The sequence below is a fragment of the Mytilus trossulus genome, chromosome 4, assembly GCF_036588685.1.
Source record: "Mytilus trossulus isolate FHL-02 chromosome 4, PNRI_Mtr1.1.1.hap1, whole genome shotgun sequence".
In the NCBI taxonomy this organism is placed as follows: domain Eukaryota; kingdom Metazoa; phylum Mollusca; class Bivalvia; order Mytilida; family Mytilidae; genus Mytilus; species Mytilus trossulus.
In genome coordinates this window covers 9,327,531-9,344,537 of record NC_086376.1, presented here as the reverse complement: position 1 = coordinate 9,344,537, position 17,007 = coordinate 9,327,531, and the positions used below count along the sequence as shown (strand labels likewise).

The 17,007-nt window shown below is 32.2% G+C and overlaps 1 protein-coding gene across 1 annotated transcript in view; it reads right to left on the bottom strand.

Moving 5' to 3' along the window:
* Positions 1 to 765: 765 nt before the first annotated feature.
* Positions 766 to 17,007, bottom strand: part of LOC134714612 (serine/threonine-protein kinase ATR-like) — a 77,997-nt gene continuing 61,755 nt past the window's right edge. Inside the window, exons 52-68 of the mRNA XM_063575998.1 lie at positions 16,598 to 16,776; positions 13,024 to 13,228; positions 12,596 to 12,775; positions 11,817 to 11,869; positions 10,979 to 11,012; positions 10,482 to 10,597; positions 9,983 to 10,112; positions 9,383 to 9,472; positions 8,899 to 9,006; positions 8,236 to 8,393; positions 7,743 to 7,838; positions 5,637 to 5,790; positions 5,184 to 5,249; positions 4,764 to 4,849; positions 3,236 to 3,368; positions 2,704 to 2,835; positions 766 to 1,752 (exon numbers count right to left, since the gene is read on the bottom strand). Coding sequence (XP_063432068.1) covers positions 1,693 to 1,752; positions 2,704 to 2,835; positions 3,236 to 3,368; positions 4,764 to 4,849; positions 5,184 to 5,249; positions 5,637 to 5,790; positions 7,743 to 7,838; positions 8,236 to 8,393; positions 8,899 to 9,006; positions 9,383 to 9,472; positions 9,983 to 10,112; positions 10,482 to 10,597; positions 10,979 to 11,012; positions 11,817 to 11,869; positions 12,596 to 12,775; positions 13,024 to 13,228; positions 16,598 to 16,776 — 1,980 coding nt within the window. The 3' untranslated portion in view covers positions 766 to 1,692. The remainder of the gene's footprint in view (positions 1,753 to 2,703; positions 2,836 to 3,235; positions 3,369 to 4,763; positions 4,850 to 5,183; positions 5,250 to 5,636; positions 5,791 to 7,742; positions 7,839 to 8,235; positions 8,394 to 8,898; positions 9,007 to 9,382; positions 9,473 to 9,982; positions 10,113 to 10,481; positions 10,598 to 10,978; positions 11,013 to 11,816; positions 11,870 to 12,595; positions 12,776 to 13,023; positions 13,229 to 16,597; positions 16,777 to 17,007) is intronic.

Here is a 17,007-nt window from a genome sequence, read left to right as displayed (position 1 = left end):
TGAGCACTAAACAAGTGGTACTGTATCAGCACAACATAAGCACAAATTAAAAGTCAGTTGGAAAAGGACTTTTTAACCCCGCCACATTATTATGTATGTGCCTGTCACACATCAGGAGCCTGTAATACAGTGGTTGTTTGTTTATGTGTTACATATTTGTTTTTGGTTCATATTTTTCATATAAACAAGGCCAATTGTTTTCTCGTTTGAATTGCTTTACATTGTCTTATCGGGGCCATTCATAGCTGACTTTGCGGTATGGGCTTTGCTCATTGTTGAAGGCCGTACAGTGACCTATAGTTGTTAATGTCTGTGTCATTTTGGTCTTTTGTGGATAGTTGTCTCATTGGCAATCATACCACATCTTCTTTTTTATATTACCCATTATATTAACATAAAGCACAAATAAAAACCTTACAAAAAGACAAAAAACATTAGGTGGTAACTAAATGAATACTCAGTTAATAATGAAAACAAATTTTCACCTTGTTTGCTTTACAAAAAATAAATACAGAAACAAAAGTGTGTTTTTTAACAACATGAAAAGCAGGAGTCTTCAGTGGTACGTTTGAAATGATTGCAGTTCTTCTAGATTTGATTTCTTTGTTCTAACAAAGTCTGCATTTTTTCAGACAACTTGTAATTCCTTGAATATTTAAATTTGTGGTTCTCCTGTATCCACCAAATCAACGAAAATTTGTTTCCAATGAATTATAATGAATCCACGACAACAGTCTTCATCTCTACAATGAGGAACAACACATGTCATGGTACATTTATTTATTAACAAAACAAATAGGAACAGTTTACATGTTATCAATTTAACAAATTTGAGACATTATAACAACAAAAAATAAGTGTTAATTACTTTAACATGATTTATGATTGAAACAGAATATAACAAGATATAAATTGTATTAAACCTGTATTGCTAGTACTCAACTGTTAAAAAAGTTGTTATTGGATAGAAGAGGTGAGCAGGATAGTGGTCCATTTATTACAGGGATTTCATAATTTTTGAAAAGGAGTTATTGCTAAATTATTCACAACATTTCAATGATCTTACAGTTTAAACATTTCACAAAGTTATCAGTCATATTTATTATAAATAATCTTTTATAAATTTTAATACTTCCAAGTTTTCTGCCAAAAAAGGGCCCTAGATCACCTACTTTAAAATATTAAAAAAAAATCATTTATGTGATGTAATGTCTAGTTGATTTTAGTGTAAACAAAAAATGTCTCAACATTTTGTGACAGATCCTGACCCTAATCTTTTTTACTGTATTCTAATTCTGCAGGAAGTGGCAGAACTGTCTTATTCCAAAACATAATCATTAGATGATGATTTTCAGTAGCACCATATATGAAATATCAACCTGCAAATTTTATTGAATTACATTCTTGATAAATAAACATAAATAATCAGATATAATGATGGATGTTTTATTACACTCTGGTGATCATGGTGTTTCTGCTAAGTCATAAGAGAGTCAAAGGTGGTGTTGCATGATGTTTTCAAGGCAGGTTTCATGATTATAACACATTTTCTCAAGTTGAATTAATGATTTGCTGCCCATTTTATTGAACAACCAAGCTGCTGGTTTGATTATTATGCATGCTGCCATTTAGAAGACTTCACGTTTATTACAGCTGCCATATACATCTGTCATTGATGACACTTCCCACCAACTACAGATATGCTGCCCATCCAATATACATCTGGCATTGATTCTTCTCATCTGTAGCATCCTGTAATAGTTTGAATAAATAGGTAAAAGTGAAACATGAGACCATTTGAGCACATATTCTATCATGCATAGCTATTTCTACCTATTAACCTATGTGCAGAATAACCCATAATCCTCAACATTCAAATAAATAGATTTCATAAAAAAATTCGTAAGGGTTCCGCGGAACCCAGTGTCTCGCCTACTTTTGCTGTAACTCCCAGGCTCAACAAAAATGAGGAAAACAATCAATAAAAATATTCCTACTGATATTATCTTTTGATTGTAAGATGCTTCTGTCCAAGTTTGGTATACATTTCAGGATAGTTTATGAATCGAATAAATGTTTTAAAAACTTAAAGTGCAGACTGTATATTATGTTAACTGGATTTATTTTTTTACAAAATTTACTTCTGGATACTTTTTATGATCATAAACAAGCTTCTGTCCAAGTTTGGTAAAAATCCAGTATAGTTTAAGAAAGATATTCAAATTTTAAAAACTTTAACCACAGAGTGAATGTAATGTTTCCCCGCAGAAAAACTAAGTCCATTTATAAGTAAAAAACAGAAAAAATGGAATTTTATTTTTGAAAAATTTACTTCTGGATACTATCTTATGATCATAAACAAGCTTCTGTCCAAGTTTGGTAGAAATCCAGTATAGTTTAAGAAAGTTATTAAAATTTCAAAAACTTTAACCACAGAGTGAATATTTGTGGACGCCGCCGCCGACGGAATGTAGGATCACTTAGTCTCGCTTTTTCGACTAAAGTCGAAGGCTCGACAAAAATTGTTCGGTAATATATATTCCATCTCAAAAATACCTTGTGCATGAAATTAATTTACAAAGGTATAACATTTTAAAACCATAATTACATAATGTAATATGAAAGATGAAAAATAACGAACAAACCAAACAATAGATGGAGCTACACTTTCTGGTCTACTTTTAAGGACATACTTGTACTTACATTTATAAGATGATTGACATGGCCCTCTATAGACAGGGCGACACTTTTTGGTTTAGCTTGTCCTCCCTGCTTAGGTTCATTTTTCAGAATTCCTTTTAATCTGTCTTCAATGTCTTGTACATGTTTCATTGCCTGAAATTTAGGTTTCAAAACGACATATAGATTATGTACAAATCATTTATGTACTGTGTGTACACACTGTAAAACATGTTAAAATGTCTGAATCCCATATTGAATTGACATTAGTGATACATATATTGTAAAATAAAACGAAATCAAAAACCAATGCAACACTAAAGTTAAGCTTTTGTTCTTCCTTTTTATCCTCAACATGAAAAAACTTCTATTTCAAAGTAATGGTAATTGACAATTTCATGCTAATATCAAGCAACCATTTCTTACTTCATGTTAGTATTATCATCTAACCCAATAACTAATTTGTACCAAGTTTGCAAGTTATATTCTTATACTGACCTTTCTTGTATAAAGATTATTGAGTTCTTATGATTAAAATCTTAACAAATCAAATTACCTGTTCGTTATTGATTTCTCCAGTATCAATAACAATTGACCTTTGACCAGGGACTAACGCTGACCTCTGACCTTGAGGTTTGACTGGTTTACTCCACTCTACTAAAGGATCATAGATAAAAGGCTTCAGTACACTGCAATGTAAACAACATGCAATTGGAGAGATTTTCTTAATGATGAACTTGAATGAATTTTAACCTAAATTTAGGATTAATGGTTTCAATATAACAAGGTTTGGATTATGTCATTGTTGCCAGCTTGTCTACATATATAAGTGATCATTGGTTCAAATTCCCTCTAAGTTATTCCAAATATTTCATAACTGTATCTGATCCTTTCATGAATCATATTACATAATTGTAATGGGTGTGCTCTTCTTTTTTTAAATTCTAAATTCTGCATGTCAATCTAGTGCACATCAGGGTATATTCAAATGACTGTTCAATGTTATTGTATTCAATATAGATTAGACAAGTCATTGTATGTCCCCACCATCATCTAACTAGTAGACAATTTTATCCCACATAAAAACAATGAAAACTACTTATCATAATTGTTTTTGCAAAGTCTTTTTCTTGATGTATAAACAATTAATATTTGAAATTTAAAGATCAATGTCCTTCTACCCGTCTCACAATCTGTGAAATATGTTTCAGGTGAGACAATATAAGTACTGCTATATGTTTGATATAGAGATTTATCATATACTTAGCATTGATATGATAGCTTTATCATATGTGTAATGAGCAGAAGTACACAAACCATAATTTCCCACTGGGCTGATAACCCATATAAGGAGCGTCTCGTGCAAAAAACCATAACAGTGCTTCTCGTGCAAGTTACTTCCGGTGTTTCTGGTATCGATTGTTTACTTTTCCATTGTGACGTCAGATAAGTTTTATGACGACGTCAAAATTTACATAATGATCATAAAACTCTTCCAAATTTTCAATGTTTCAAAATGCCTCTATTGGAAATGTTACCATAGATATATATGGAGGGGGTCTCATTGGGGGTTCTGATCACAGGTCCCGCTTTCTGTTTTGTCAGATTACCGTATCAAGTTAACGCTATGTACGTAAGCAATTTTCTTTTTTTTTTGTAATTTCCCGTGTCCCTCTAGACTTCATTTTCCGTTTTCACGGCACAATAATTCCACTTTCAAGTGTCACGCTTATAAAAAATCGGCAATCCCGCGTCACGCTTAGACCCCAATGAGAACCACTGTGGAGGTATTGATGCTGTTGTTGGACAAATATAGTATATTTGATTCATAATTGAGAAATGTATTGTCGAAATGTGCATCTGGTGCAAGAAAATAGGTACCGTTAATTTTATTAACTTCTTTATACAATTTTTGACTGTTTTAGTTATTGCATTTATTTATTTGCCTCACATAAAACTATTGTCGGAAGTATATGATAAAGCAATTAATACTCCGTCTCAGGCTGATATGGGGGTCTCGGGTGATACCCAGGCTGATATGGAAAAGGCCATGTATTAATCTCTATATATCTCAATCTTCATACCTCATCAACGGATCCATCTGTGTCCTCATTACCCTTAAGGTTACCTCACTGGCTTTTCTAAATATACCTTCATATCCCATAGGTCCCTGTAAATAATGTATATCAATTAACCTATATAATTTTCCATGTGATGCATTAGTTCTTAAGAATCTTCTGATAACTAAAGGCTACGAATTGTGTGGTTTGTTTAATGTAACACAAACAGACTTAGATAATGTGATTTTGAAAATACAATTTCTATAAACATAGTTAACATGAGCCCTTGTATGCATGTGTTTATGTTTGATTCTCTACAGCTAAAATTCATGGTCAACTGATGCTAAAAGTTTTTACAGTAAAGATTATAATGGTTATAAAAAAACATTGTTCTAACAATGCTCGAGTTCTAGCAATGTTTTGACCCACAAAAAAGGTACTAACCATAGCATCAATCATATTATGTGTTAATCTGAATGGTACTCTCTCTGGCCATTCAAAGGTGGTACCCTAAAATAAAAAAAATAAAATTAAAATTTCTTTTACAAAGCCCATATCTCTCACTTGTTTGTTATTCATATTAATGAATGCCTCAACCAGAAAAAAAATGTGAGCTTTGTTGCATTATTCATAACAGATATTTTAAAGTAAAACAAACGTTTTTGAAAATGTTCAATTCTAGCAAGATCTGTCTTTAATTATTACAAATAAGCACATTGCTCTGAAATCATCACATCCACACTGTAGTTACATTTTACTGTATGAAAACTGATCACAGACATATACCTAAACCTAGGTTAGAAAGCAAGATAAATAAATAATTTTCCAGTATCTATCACTGTCTTATAAAAACATATATTATTTAGAGTTAAAACTGACATGTTCAGTCTCCATTACCTTGTTAAACAGACAATTGAAATCTACATGTACACAATCTCCATTTGTAGAATCAAAGAGTATGTTTTCTCCATGTCTGTCTCCAAGTCCTAGGATATATCCAACCATACTCATAACAGCAGCAGTACGGGCGTAAGAAACACGAGCATTGTACCTATAAATAGAATAGTCTTAAGATGTACCCAACCGTACTCATAACAGCAGCAGTACGGGCATACGAAACACAAGCATTGTACCTATAAATAGAATAGTCTTAAGATGTACCCAACCGTACTCATAACAGCAGCAGTGCGAGCATACGAAACACGAGCATTGTACCTATAAATAGAATAGTCCTAAGATGTACCCAACCGTACTCATAACAGCAGCAGTGCGAGCATACGAAACACAAGCATTGTACCTATAAATAGAATAGTCTTAAGATGTACCCAACCGTACTCATAACAGCAGCAGTGCGAGCATACGAAACACGAGCATTGTACCTATAAATAGAATAGTCTTAAGATGTACCCAACCGTACTCATAACAGCAGCAGTACGGGCATACGAAACACAAGCATTGTACCTATAAATATAATAGTCTTAAGATGTACCCAACCGTACTCATAACAGCAGCAGTGCGAGCATACGAAACACGAGCATTGTACCTATAAATAGAATAGTCTTAAGATGTACCCAAACATACTCATAACAGCAGCAGTACGGGCATACGAAACACAAGCATTGTACCTATAAATAGAATAGTCTTAAGATGTACCCAAACATACTCATAACAGCAGCAGTGCGAGCATACGAAACACAAGTATTGTACCTATAAATAGAATAGTCTTAAGATGTACCCAAACATACTCATAACAGCAGCAGTACGGGCATACGAAACACGAGCATTGTACCTATAAATAGAATAGTCTTAAGATGTACCCAAACATACTCATAACAGCAGCAGTGCGAGCATACGAAACACAAGCATTGTACCTATAAATAGAATAGTCCTAAGATGTACCCAACTGTACTCATACAACAGCAGTGCGAGCATACGAAACACAAGCATTGTACCTATAAATAGAATAGTCTTAAGATGTACCCAAACATACTCATAACAGCACCAGTACGGGCATACGAAACACGAGCATTGTACCTATAAATAGAATAGTCTTAAGATGTACCCAAACATACTCATAACAGCAGCAGTGCGAGCATACGAAACACAAGCATTGTACCTATATATAGAATAGTCTTAAGATGTACCCAAACATACTCATAACAGCAGCAGTGCGAGCATACGAAACACAAGCATTGTACCTATAAATAGAATAGTCCTAAGATGTACCCAAACATACTCATAACAGCAGCAGTACGGGCATACAAAACACGAGCATTGTACCTATAAATAGAATAGTCTTAAGATGTACCCAAACATACTCATAACAGCAGCAGTGCGAGCATACGAAACACAAGCATTGTACTTATAAATAGAATAGTCCTAAGATGTACCCAAACATACTCATAACAGCAGCAGTGCGAGCATACGAAACACAAGAATTGTACCTATAAATAGAATAGTCCTAAGATGTACCCAAACATACTCATAACAGCAGCAGTACAGACATAAGAAACATGAGCATTGTACCTATAAATAGAATTGATATACATTATGTACCATGCACATTCAGCTATTAAAAAAATTGCTGTAGTTTATTTGTTTCACAACCTGTTGTCAATGTTAATTGGAAATTAAAATCTGTTCTTAGTAGAGAGAGAGTTGTGATCACTGAATGTTAAAACATCCATGTTTTATGAGATCAAACAGATTCTAATGAACAGGAACATGTAATCTGCTGAATCTGTGGCAATAAAAATCATCTTTTATTCTCTGAGTTGGAACACTATTGCTACTGAAGAGCATGATTGAAGAGCATGATTCTCCTTACAAAATCATCTTGGTCTCCAATCCAGGACTTCTGAGTTACAAGACAGCCTGTAAATCAACTTCCCTAGTTCAACCGCTTGTGGTTGGCTAAATATCTACTGTATATACAAAGGGAAGCAATCCAGTCAAACACTGTCAAATAAAGCTACTTTACATTCCATAGATAACACGTCTTACCAAGATGTTGGGTCTTGGAAGGTTCTCAGAAACCATTCTTTAAATACTGGAGGATGACGTGGTAATAACTTCTCCTTCAACACTTGAAGTTTTGTTCTGTAATCACAAAATCATTTAAAACATAATCTAACATAACAATAGTAATATCTGAACTTTCTTTTGAGATAAGTTATAGCTTTGTAATAATACATGTACACCTCTAATATAAAGGCACTGTATTGCCTTTATGACTTCTCATGTATAAATATAGCTAAGATGCTGTTTTGCTAAGGGAAACTTCAAAACACATGCCATAACAATTAAAATTAAAACCCATTCTTATGAAATTTGCAGGAAATTCTGCATTGTCAAACTGAGTTTTTTTTTAACCAAAATACTGTGAGTTCAGATGCTTTCTTATTTGTGAGGATAGTGAATTTTTTTTAGCAGCATTTATTTTAAGAAGTGATCAACAGAATGATCTAGGAAAGTACTATAATTACAACAAACTTACTCAAGAGAGGATTGTTTAGAGGGACAGGCATCCTTTAATTCCTTTCCAGTCATACCACACCCCCTTTCTCTGTAATACTTCAGTAATATATTCCTCAACCCATTTGTGTTATTAACCCATTCTATAAGTCCACATTCTTCATTCAGGGGAATCACTGACTATAAATAGATAGTGGAATTACAGACCATAAATAGACATCATGAAAAAGAATCTGACATCTGTTTAAATAAGATACAAAATTTATGTCTGATTCTTAATTGTTTTAGCATAGTACATGGTCTTCTGTTAAATAGGTATCAAGTATTTCTTCTATTCGTTCTGGAACTTATTTTATAAAAACTCAAAACTTAAACTGCAAATGCATTCAATCCAGTTAAAGCTCAAGTAGATTAATTCTCTACATCATAACATATAGCATACTTAGTTACTCATTTTTGAGAGACGAATAATTTGATGTTATAATTACATCATAACATATAGCATACTTGGTTGCTCATTTTTGAGAGATGAATAATTTGCTGTTATAATGAAATAACAGTTATGCTTATGCAATGCAGAATCACCAAGGGATTTAATGGGTTTTTATTTTTTTATTTGTGTTCATCTACAGTCAATTTTTTTTTTTATTGTACTTCAAATGTAGGTTGTTGTAAAAGAACATACATAAGTTCTGATATGAAGTTGTCGTCTTCTTGAATCTGGGTCCTTGTGCAAAAATTTATTTATAATTCCATTAAATTCCATCAGTCTGCAGTCCTTTCTTAAATCATCCTAAAATGTACAAATGCATCAAACTCAACTACCATGCTGGATTTTTTATTCACATTTTAAAAACATTTACAAATGTGTAGCACCTAAAGTAATTGTTAAAATCAAATATTTGAAAACAGAGGTGTGCCAATTTCATATTCAATACCAATTCTCATAAAAGAGATAAAAAAAGTTAGGAGATTCTGTAATGAAGTTGAATCAACAGGTTCTTTCTCATTTCAAAGTTTTGAAAAGAAAATAACTTTGAGCAGAAACTTCACTCAAGAATCTAGGTCTAATATTCTGAAAACACTTTCTGAGAGATTTGCAGGTCAGTTTTAGCAACTAAATTTATAAAATTGATATGTATAATAATAAATAAAAACATTTGACTAACCTTTGGTTTACACATCATGATATAGAGTTTACCATCACTCCCTGTTAAAGTTATCTTCTTTGGCCTTTGTAAGGAGGGCAACACTTCTATCTACAAAACCAATGTTTATAAGACTTAACTTTTAAACAAATTGGAATCATAATTAATACAGAAAATCAATGACCCCTAAGAAATATCATTACTGGTCACATAATTTTTCAGTCACTGTCTAATGTTTTAGCCCATAGATCAAATCTTTGCCTTTTAATTTAACATATTGATTTAGTTGACTTTTATGAAATATCTGCCTCACAGATTGCTTCAAATATTGTCATTTGTTGTTATGATTTCATTTAAATTGTTTTGCACTTATTTATGCTTAAACTTTAGTTTTCTGTTGAGTGTTTTGTGAACAATTGTTATTCCCCCCTTCCCCTATAGATATTGGCCAAGTGATGTCTCTGCCTTACTTGCCTTATATTTTAACTGGTACTGGCATTTGCTATGAATGTGATAGTCCATATTTTTCTATTATCTAGATGAGAAACGTTGTGTTATTAGATTTATGTTTCACTGATATTTACTTCAAATCTCCTTAATTCATATTTTTAATAAACTCACTGTGTCTTCAAAACCTTTAATAAATACTTCATTACAAGGGAAAGGGTTATGATCCTGATGTAATCCTGGTGTGTTGGGTAAGGTCACCGTCATGGAGGACTGTAATGGTACTAATATCTTACTGAAGTTACTGTGAAGAGAAGATGAATATCATTCTTTAAATATCCTGAAAATGTCTAAAAACTAATTGATACACACTGTCCTAGCTAAATTCCTTTACTTAAATTAACACATACAAATTTTTTTTATCAAACCTATTCAAATAATTTTTCAAGAATGCAAAAATCACTTTCATAAAAACACAAAGAATTTATTTTTAATAACAGTTTCTAACTAATAAGAATTGTGAAATATTATGTTTCACTTTTGTCTGCAATGTTTGTCACACACAATAAAGGCAATAAGATAAGAAATATATAGATAAAGTACCCATTTTTTTGCCAGACTTTGTTTGTAAGATGTTAGATAGTCACAAATCCCAGTACTCAATCAACCTTACCTGTCTTCCAGTAGTCTTTTCAATGGACGGAAGTGTTGGGTTACACTTATCGTTAATGCATTTTTAAAATCCTTGTTACATAATTCTAATAACCTCTCTGTTAACTTGGTGCCATCCTATAACAAAGTTAAATTCATTATAACACGGACATCTATAACATCAACTGACAATGTACTGTGGCCCTTTTTGGCTCTTTGAATTTGAACATCATAAAGAGACGAAAGTCTAATAGTAAACTTCATATTTGTGTTGTTCAGTCTTTAGTTTTCTTTGTTGTGTTTTGAATACTGTTTTGTCTTTGGTCTTTTTTTTTCATTTTTTTCAAGGCATCAGTTTGGTATTGGCTGAGTATTAATATCCTTTTGTGATTGCAAAAGCTGATGTGGCCCTATTGAAATTCAACTGCGAGTGTAAATTGAGGGTAACCAAATCCTATTCCTACTTCACAACAAGAAAAACGTGAAAGTTAAATGATTTATAATTGAAATTCATCTCACCTCTATAAACTTCTTCAATTCTGAGTTCCTGGACCTATTTTAGAAAGATATAAAATTAACTGACCATTTCTTTTTTAATGTGAAAAGGTAAACCTTCAAAATATTACTGTATTAAACATAATTGCACAATGGTATACATTAGAGATATGGTGGATTTTAAAATATTCATTAGAAATCCTTTTAAATTAATAAGCAAGTTTTATTTCTGGAATTGGATTATACCGTATAGCGGGTTATTTTCGCGGGGTGTAAATTTTCGCTTATTTTGGCGGATAGAACAAAATCGCCAAAATAAATTCCGCCAATTTAAAAGTGTACATGCATAGGTAATGTTAAAAATGTTGAATCCGCCAAAATAATAATCGCCAAAATATTTCGTATACCTTATTCAATGAAAATCGCGAAATTTTACACCCGCGAAAATAACCCGCTATACGGTATTACAAACAAAGCAACATTTGCCTCTGTACTAAAAAAACAAATGAAGGGAGAAATTTGAGGTCACAAAAAAACAAGAATGTGTCCCAAGTACACGGATGCCCCATCCGCAATATCATTTTCCATGTTCAGTGGAGCATGAAAATGGAATAAAATCTCTAATTTGGCACTAAAATTAGATAAATCATATCATAAGGAACATATTTACTTAGTTTCAAGTTCATTGGACTGCAACTTCATCAAAAACTATCTAGACCAAAAACTTTAACCTGAAGGGGGACAGACAGACGGACGGACAAACAGACGAACGAACAAATGAACGGACGAACGCACAGACCAGAAAACATAATGTCCATAAATGGGGCATAAAAACAGAAAAATAAACTACATTTAAACTTACTTAGCTTCTGCAAATATATCTTGACATCTCTTCACTCTCATAGAATAGGATGACTGAAAATATAAAGTAAAATAAAGAAAGAAAGTTTAAGACTTGAGGACAATTTCCATTATATTAAATATTTTTCATTAATAAAAGAATGTGGACAATTTCCGTTATATTAAATATTTTTCATTAAAAGAATTTGATTACACATTTACTTTCAAAAATTGTCTAAGACATAGCTGTTATATACCTGGCAAATATTTATCATGCGAGAGGGCTTAATTTCCATATCATTTATATTCCTAAGGGCCATAACTCTTTTGAAAATGATGATCAACACTGTTTTTCCAACTTTACCAAAACATTGCTGTTATAAACCTATTAATATGTAAGTTTCATAAAAATCGTGCCATAGATTGATTTAAGGGCCGTGATATTCATTAATTTTATCCCTCGCCAACGCTCAGGTTAAAATTTGAATATCACAGCCCAGGCCATGTTTAAATTTCCATCAATCTATGGCTTCCATGAACTATTTCTTGAATAAAAATATATGCTTGTTTTGTACTACTAGTGTTTAATAAATATTAGTTTTTTTTATTCGAGTAAAAATTCCTACAAGTGTCAAACTACTGTATGTTTTGAAGAATGGTACAGATGCATATGTACACTTAGAATAAAAAATCCTGATATAACACATATAAATTCTACCACTATGAATCAATTAGAAAACCAGAAAAATGTTATCTTTAAAACATATAATCTAAATCGAGACTATTATTTAATTCTATTACCTTGGAAACTGCCATCATCATCCACAAGGACTGTTTAGGGAAATGTACAAAGATTCTGGCAACAATATCTTTAAGATGTTGGAAAACATCACTCTGAGCATGGCAAATCCTTGATATCAATTGTGGATATGCTGTAAACAACTGGTATGGTGCTAACTCCCTCCCAAAGTTACTTATCAACTGAAACATGAGCAAAACAGAATAAGCTTAATATTAACTTGTAAACTTAAAAAAAAAATTTTTGCAACATTTAATAAAATTTATTTATTTACATAAATGGCAAATTGCCAACTATTTGATAAGAAATGTGCTTTGTTTCAGCAAATAACCAATTAAATGATGTTATGAGTTTGTTGAAAAAAACATCATAAAAAGATTGACTGTAAAAAGAATTTTAATAACTAAAACTTTTTAAAATAAGCTTGTACCCTATTCAACTTTCCAAGAGTGTTTCTCATGGTCTGTAGTCTTTGAGAAATCTGTGGTTTTTGTTTATCCTGCTTCTCATAATCTGCCACCTGTGTTCCATACTCTAACCACAGACTGAGGAGCCTAGGCATTGACTGGTATATATACTGGTTACCATGTAGAAGAGATTGTCCAAAATTCCTGATCACATGATAGATAAAGTCACTGCAAAATAAACATACACACATCATATTCTGTGTAAAAAATATCTTTTTATCAGTCAATAAATTCCTTTTTCTACTTGTTTTGTCTCTTACCTTTCACTTCAATTTATACCATTCAAGAAAATTAAAATGATTGAGTTAAAAATTATTCAAAGCTTGCATATTAATAAAACATCTGTTATCCTTGTTTCTTTACTCCAAAAATCACAATATGATCAAAAGAAATAATAAAAACATGGCTACACATGGTATAAAAAATTTTGTCCAGTTTAGTACCAGGAAGATAAGTTTGGTTGACAAACTCCATCCTATGCAGTTAAGTACTACAATGGGAAACCCCAAAAATCAATCAAACATAAAAACAGATAGAATTTTGTAAAAATAATAACACTTATCTCAAGAGATTAGCTACCTCTTATTAATATGACAACTGTTTATTTTGGGATTAAAAATATAAAACTGAGAGTTTAAGAAAAGGTGTCACATTAACATTATTTTTCCTTAACATGTCTCTAGTCCTTCATTATGAAAAGTGTGTTTAAACAGGTTGCATCAGTGATAGCTATAAATCAACACACAATTTGTAATGTATGCTTCTTAAACCTATTAAAAAAGATGCAAAACATGAATATCAAAATGATCTGACGTTGATAAATATTGGTAATAACTTGCCAGGTGAAAACTTACATAACAAGAATGTGTCCATAGTACAGGGATGGATGCCCCACTTGCACAATCTTTTTCAATGTTCAGTGGACCATGAAATTGGGGTCAAAATTAGAAAGATTATTTCATAGGGAACATGTGTACTAAGTTTCAAGTTGATTGAACTTCAACTTCATCAAAAACTAACTTGATCCTACGAAAGGACGCTCAAACCGAAAAACAATGATCATAAAATGGGCATAAAAAACCAAGAGTTAGATAAAAATATGAGTGATACCTATCTTCTTCGTCATCACTGATGGTTAAAATGTCAGAATCCACTGATACACTGTTTTCTTGAGGAGAAAATGTTATTGCTGCACTTTTAGCCATTCTACTGCTTGTTAGAAATGAAACTGGTTTATGTCAAAGTAATATGTGATTCATGCAACAAGGTATCCATGCTCATGCGATCACACACGGAAGAAAACAATGGGCATGCCAGATTTGATCACAAACTAGAACAATACTGGGTTTGGGTCTGCTTTGCTGCATGCAGTTGATTCGATGTAACATGCACACTGAAACTAAACTCTCTTCCATAGAAGCCACAGTGTAGTGGTTAGTGCATTGGACTACTAACACAAAGGTTCCTGATTCGATTCCCATTCTGGGATGAAAATTTCTCCCTTAGGCTGTTTTTATTAAATAAGTTGGTTTACGGATCCGCCGACCCGAATTTTCGCTAATTCAAATAAAAATAAACGCATATTTGTCCTTAAAAATTATTTCCGCCGACCTCATATTTATCGATTTACTAAGAAAATTTTAAACGGAATTTTTGTGTTTACGTTTCGTATTCTGTTTCCTATTACTGCACTAAAAAATCGTAAACCAGTGCACCGGAAACGTGACTGGTTAGCTTTCCCTGACACCCTAAAGCGAAAACAAGTCGCCTTGTTCTTGACGATACCAGTCGCATCCGTCATCGGAAATTTTCAATTTTTAACAAGTTGATGAAGCATCATTTTTTTAATGATAATTTAAGAAATTAAGACATAAACGGTTCATTATCTTAAGAAAAGAGGCTGAAGCATTGTATTTGCAGTGTGTAGCAGTTTATTTGATAAAAAATACAACTCATCACCTCGAACATTTTTGCAAGTTCCGGTGCTTGTCACTCGAAAACGTACATCAACCTAAATTTCGACGGCAAAATAAGTTTGTTACTTCATTTAAACGTGATAAAAATTGTCTCTAGTAAATGTTTAATCCATTTATTGCATTAAAAACGTCATGTTCCTTTCCAAATAACTTGTCAAACATCGTTTATTTTTGTAAATTTTCTTTTACCGATTTCTAAACTACGGATCTGAACCGGACCAGCTAAGACCGAAATCCGTACTTTTACAATAATTATTATGGACGCACGGACGAAACAGCTGACAGACGAATATTGACCACAAAGGGAAAAATTATGTATGTCACATGCATTAAGAGACTTTTAGTTACATCTAATTGATTGGTGTCTATAATTCCCTATATTTTTTTATGGATTGAATTTGTTTCAAACTTGATTAAAGTTGCTTAACTCTGAGACTATCACACTAGCTAATATCAATATATTATGGACCAGGTTAATAACTTATATATTTTTTGATGAGAAACACTGAATTTCATACTTAAGATAGTTTTGAATTAAATAGTAATTGATATATTATAATTTCTTTACATTTTTCAAAATAAAAAAAAGATATTAAATATTTAGATGGAAGTTTCTCACAAGAACCTAAGTAAACTTTTAATTTGAAATGTTACTTTAATTGTATACTCAGATATGAATTGAACAATATAAAAAGAACATTATTTACATATGACCCTTTATACTATAGTAAAATCCAAACATTGTAGGGCACCACACGAATGAGCACTTCTCTTTCAAATCTCACCACTTCTCCCTATCAGTTTCAAAAAGAGAAGTCACTTCTCCCTATAATTCTGAAGAAGTGTGAGCCCTACAGATATCCGTAAACCAATTAAAAAAAAACAACTGGAAAGATCTAGTTTAAATTTATTTTTTTTCCCTCCTCCTACCCTAAGTTTTTTGGGCTGATGTCCGTAAACCAACTTATTAAATAAAAACGGCCTTAACACCATTTGCAAGTATGGTCTTGAGAAACAATAATAGTCTGTCAGAAGAGGAAAATCAAAAGCTGACCTGTGTTACGAGAGAGCCATATCTCTTTGAGTAAAAAACACCCTTGTAGATTTTCCAAAAAGAGCAGGCTAATGCCGCTACAAGGCAGCACTCACACTCTTAAAGTATATGATTTACATAAGTTGCACTTACTTGTTTCTCAATTTACTATAAGCATTAATATGCTTATACTAAGAAAAGTGGGATTAAAAATTTTCCATGGACAATGTCAATTTCAAACTGTTGGCAAACAGAAGGTAGCTGTATGGCAGTTGGCAAACGTAAAAATTTTATGACAAAAAAATCATATCAAGGCTAAACTGGTATGAGGGTAGTGTGGAGTCATTTACCAGAACATTTTTTAATGGGGGGTGGAGACCTGAAACTTAAGAAATTTGTTTCCGTAAAAATCATGCAACAAACTGGCCTATATATGTCAGAAGTGAATTTTTAAAACTTGATACAAGTAAATAGACCGATTGGAAGGTAGAAAACATTTCATGGTAGAAAGCGTAACAAATACTATACCCTTTTGCAGTATTCTCTTCAAATAAGGTGGTCATAATTTTGTCGTAATACTGTGCCAGGTAAAAATGTCCTTCTTCCCAGTCATTGTAAATATCTATCACCTCACGATATTTCCTCAGAATTGAATTACTTTCCAAACTGGATGCTTCATCACTGTATCTTCCAAATAACAATAAAGCCTGTGATTTAGAAATAAAAATATACTTTCAGAATGCTTTATTAGAGAATCTGTATTCTGATACTAATATAGAATGTACAGATGCTCATTTATATAAAAGATACTGGTAGTTCACTAGGAATAATAATATTGAACTACTCTAAATGCAAGGTTTCTATGTTCCTTCTAGCAAACTAGCTAGTTGAAAGGACAGTTATTCCATCATCTGACGATTTCAATTTCTTTATATTTT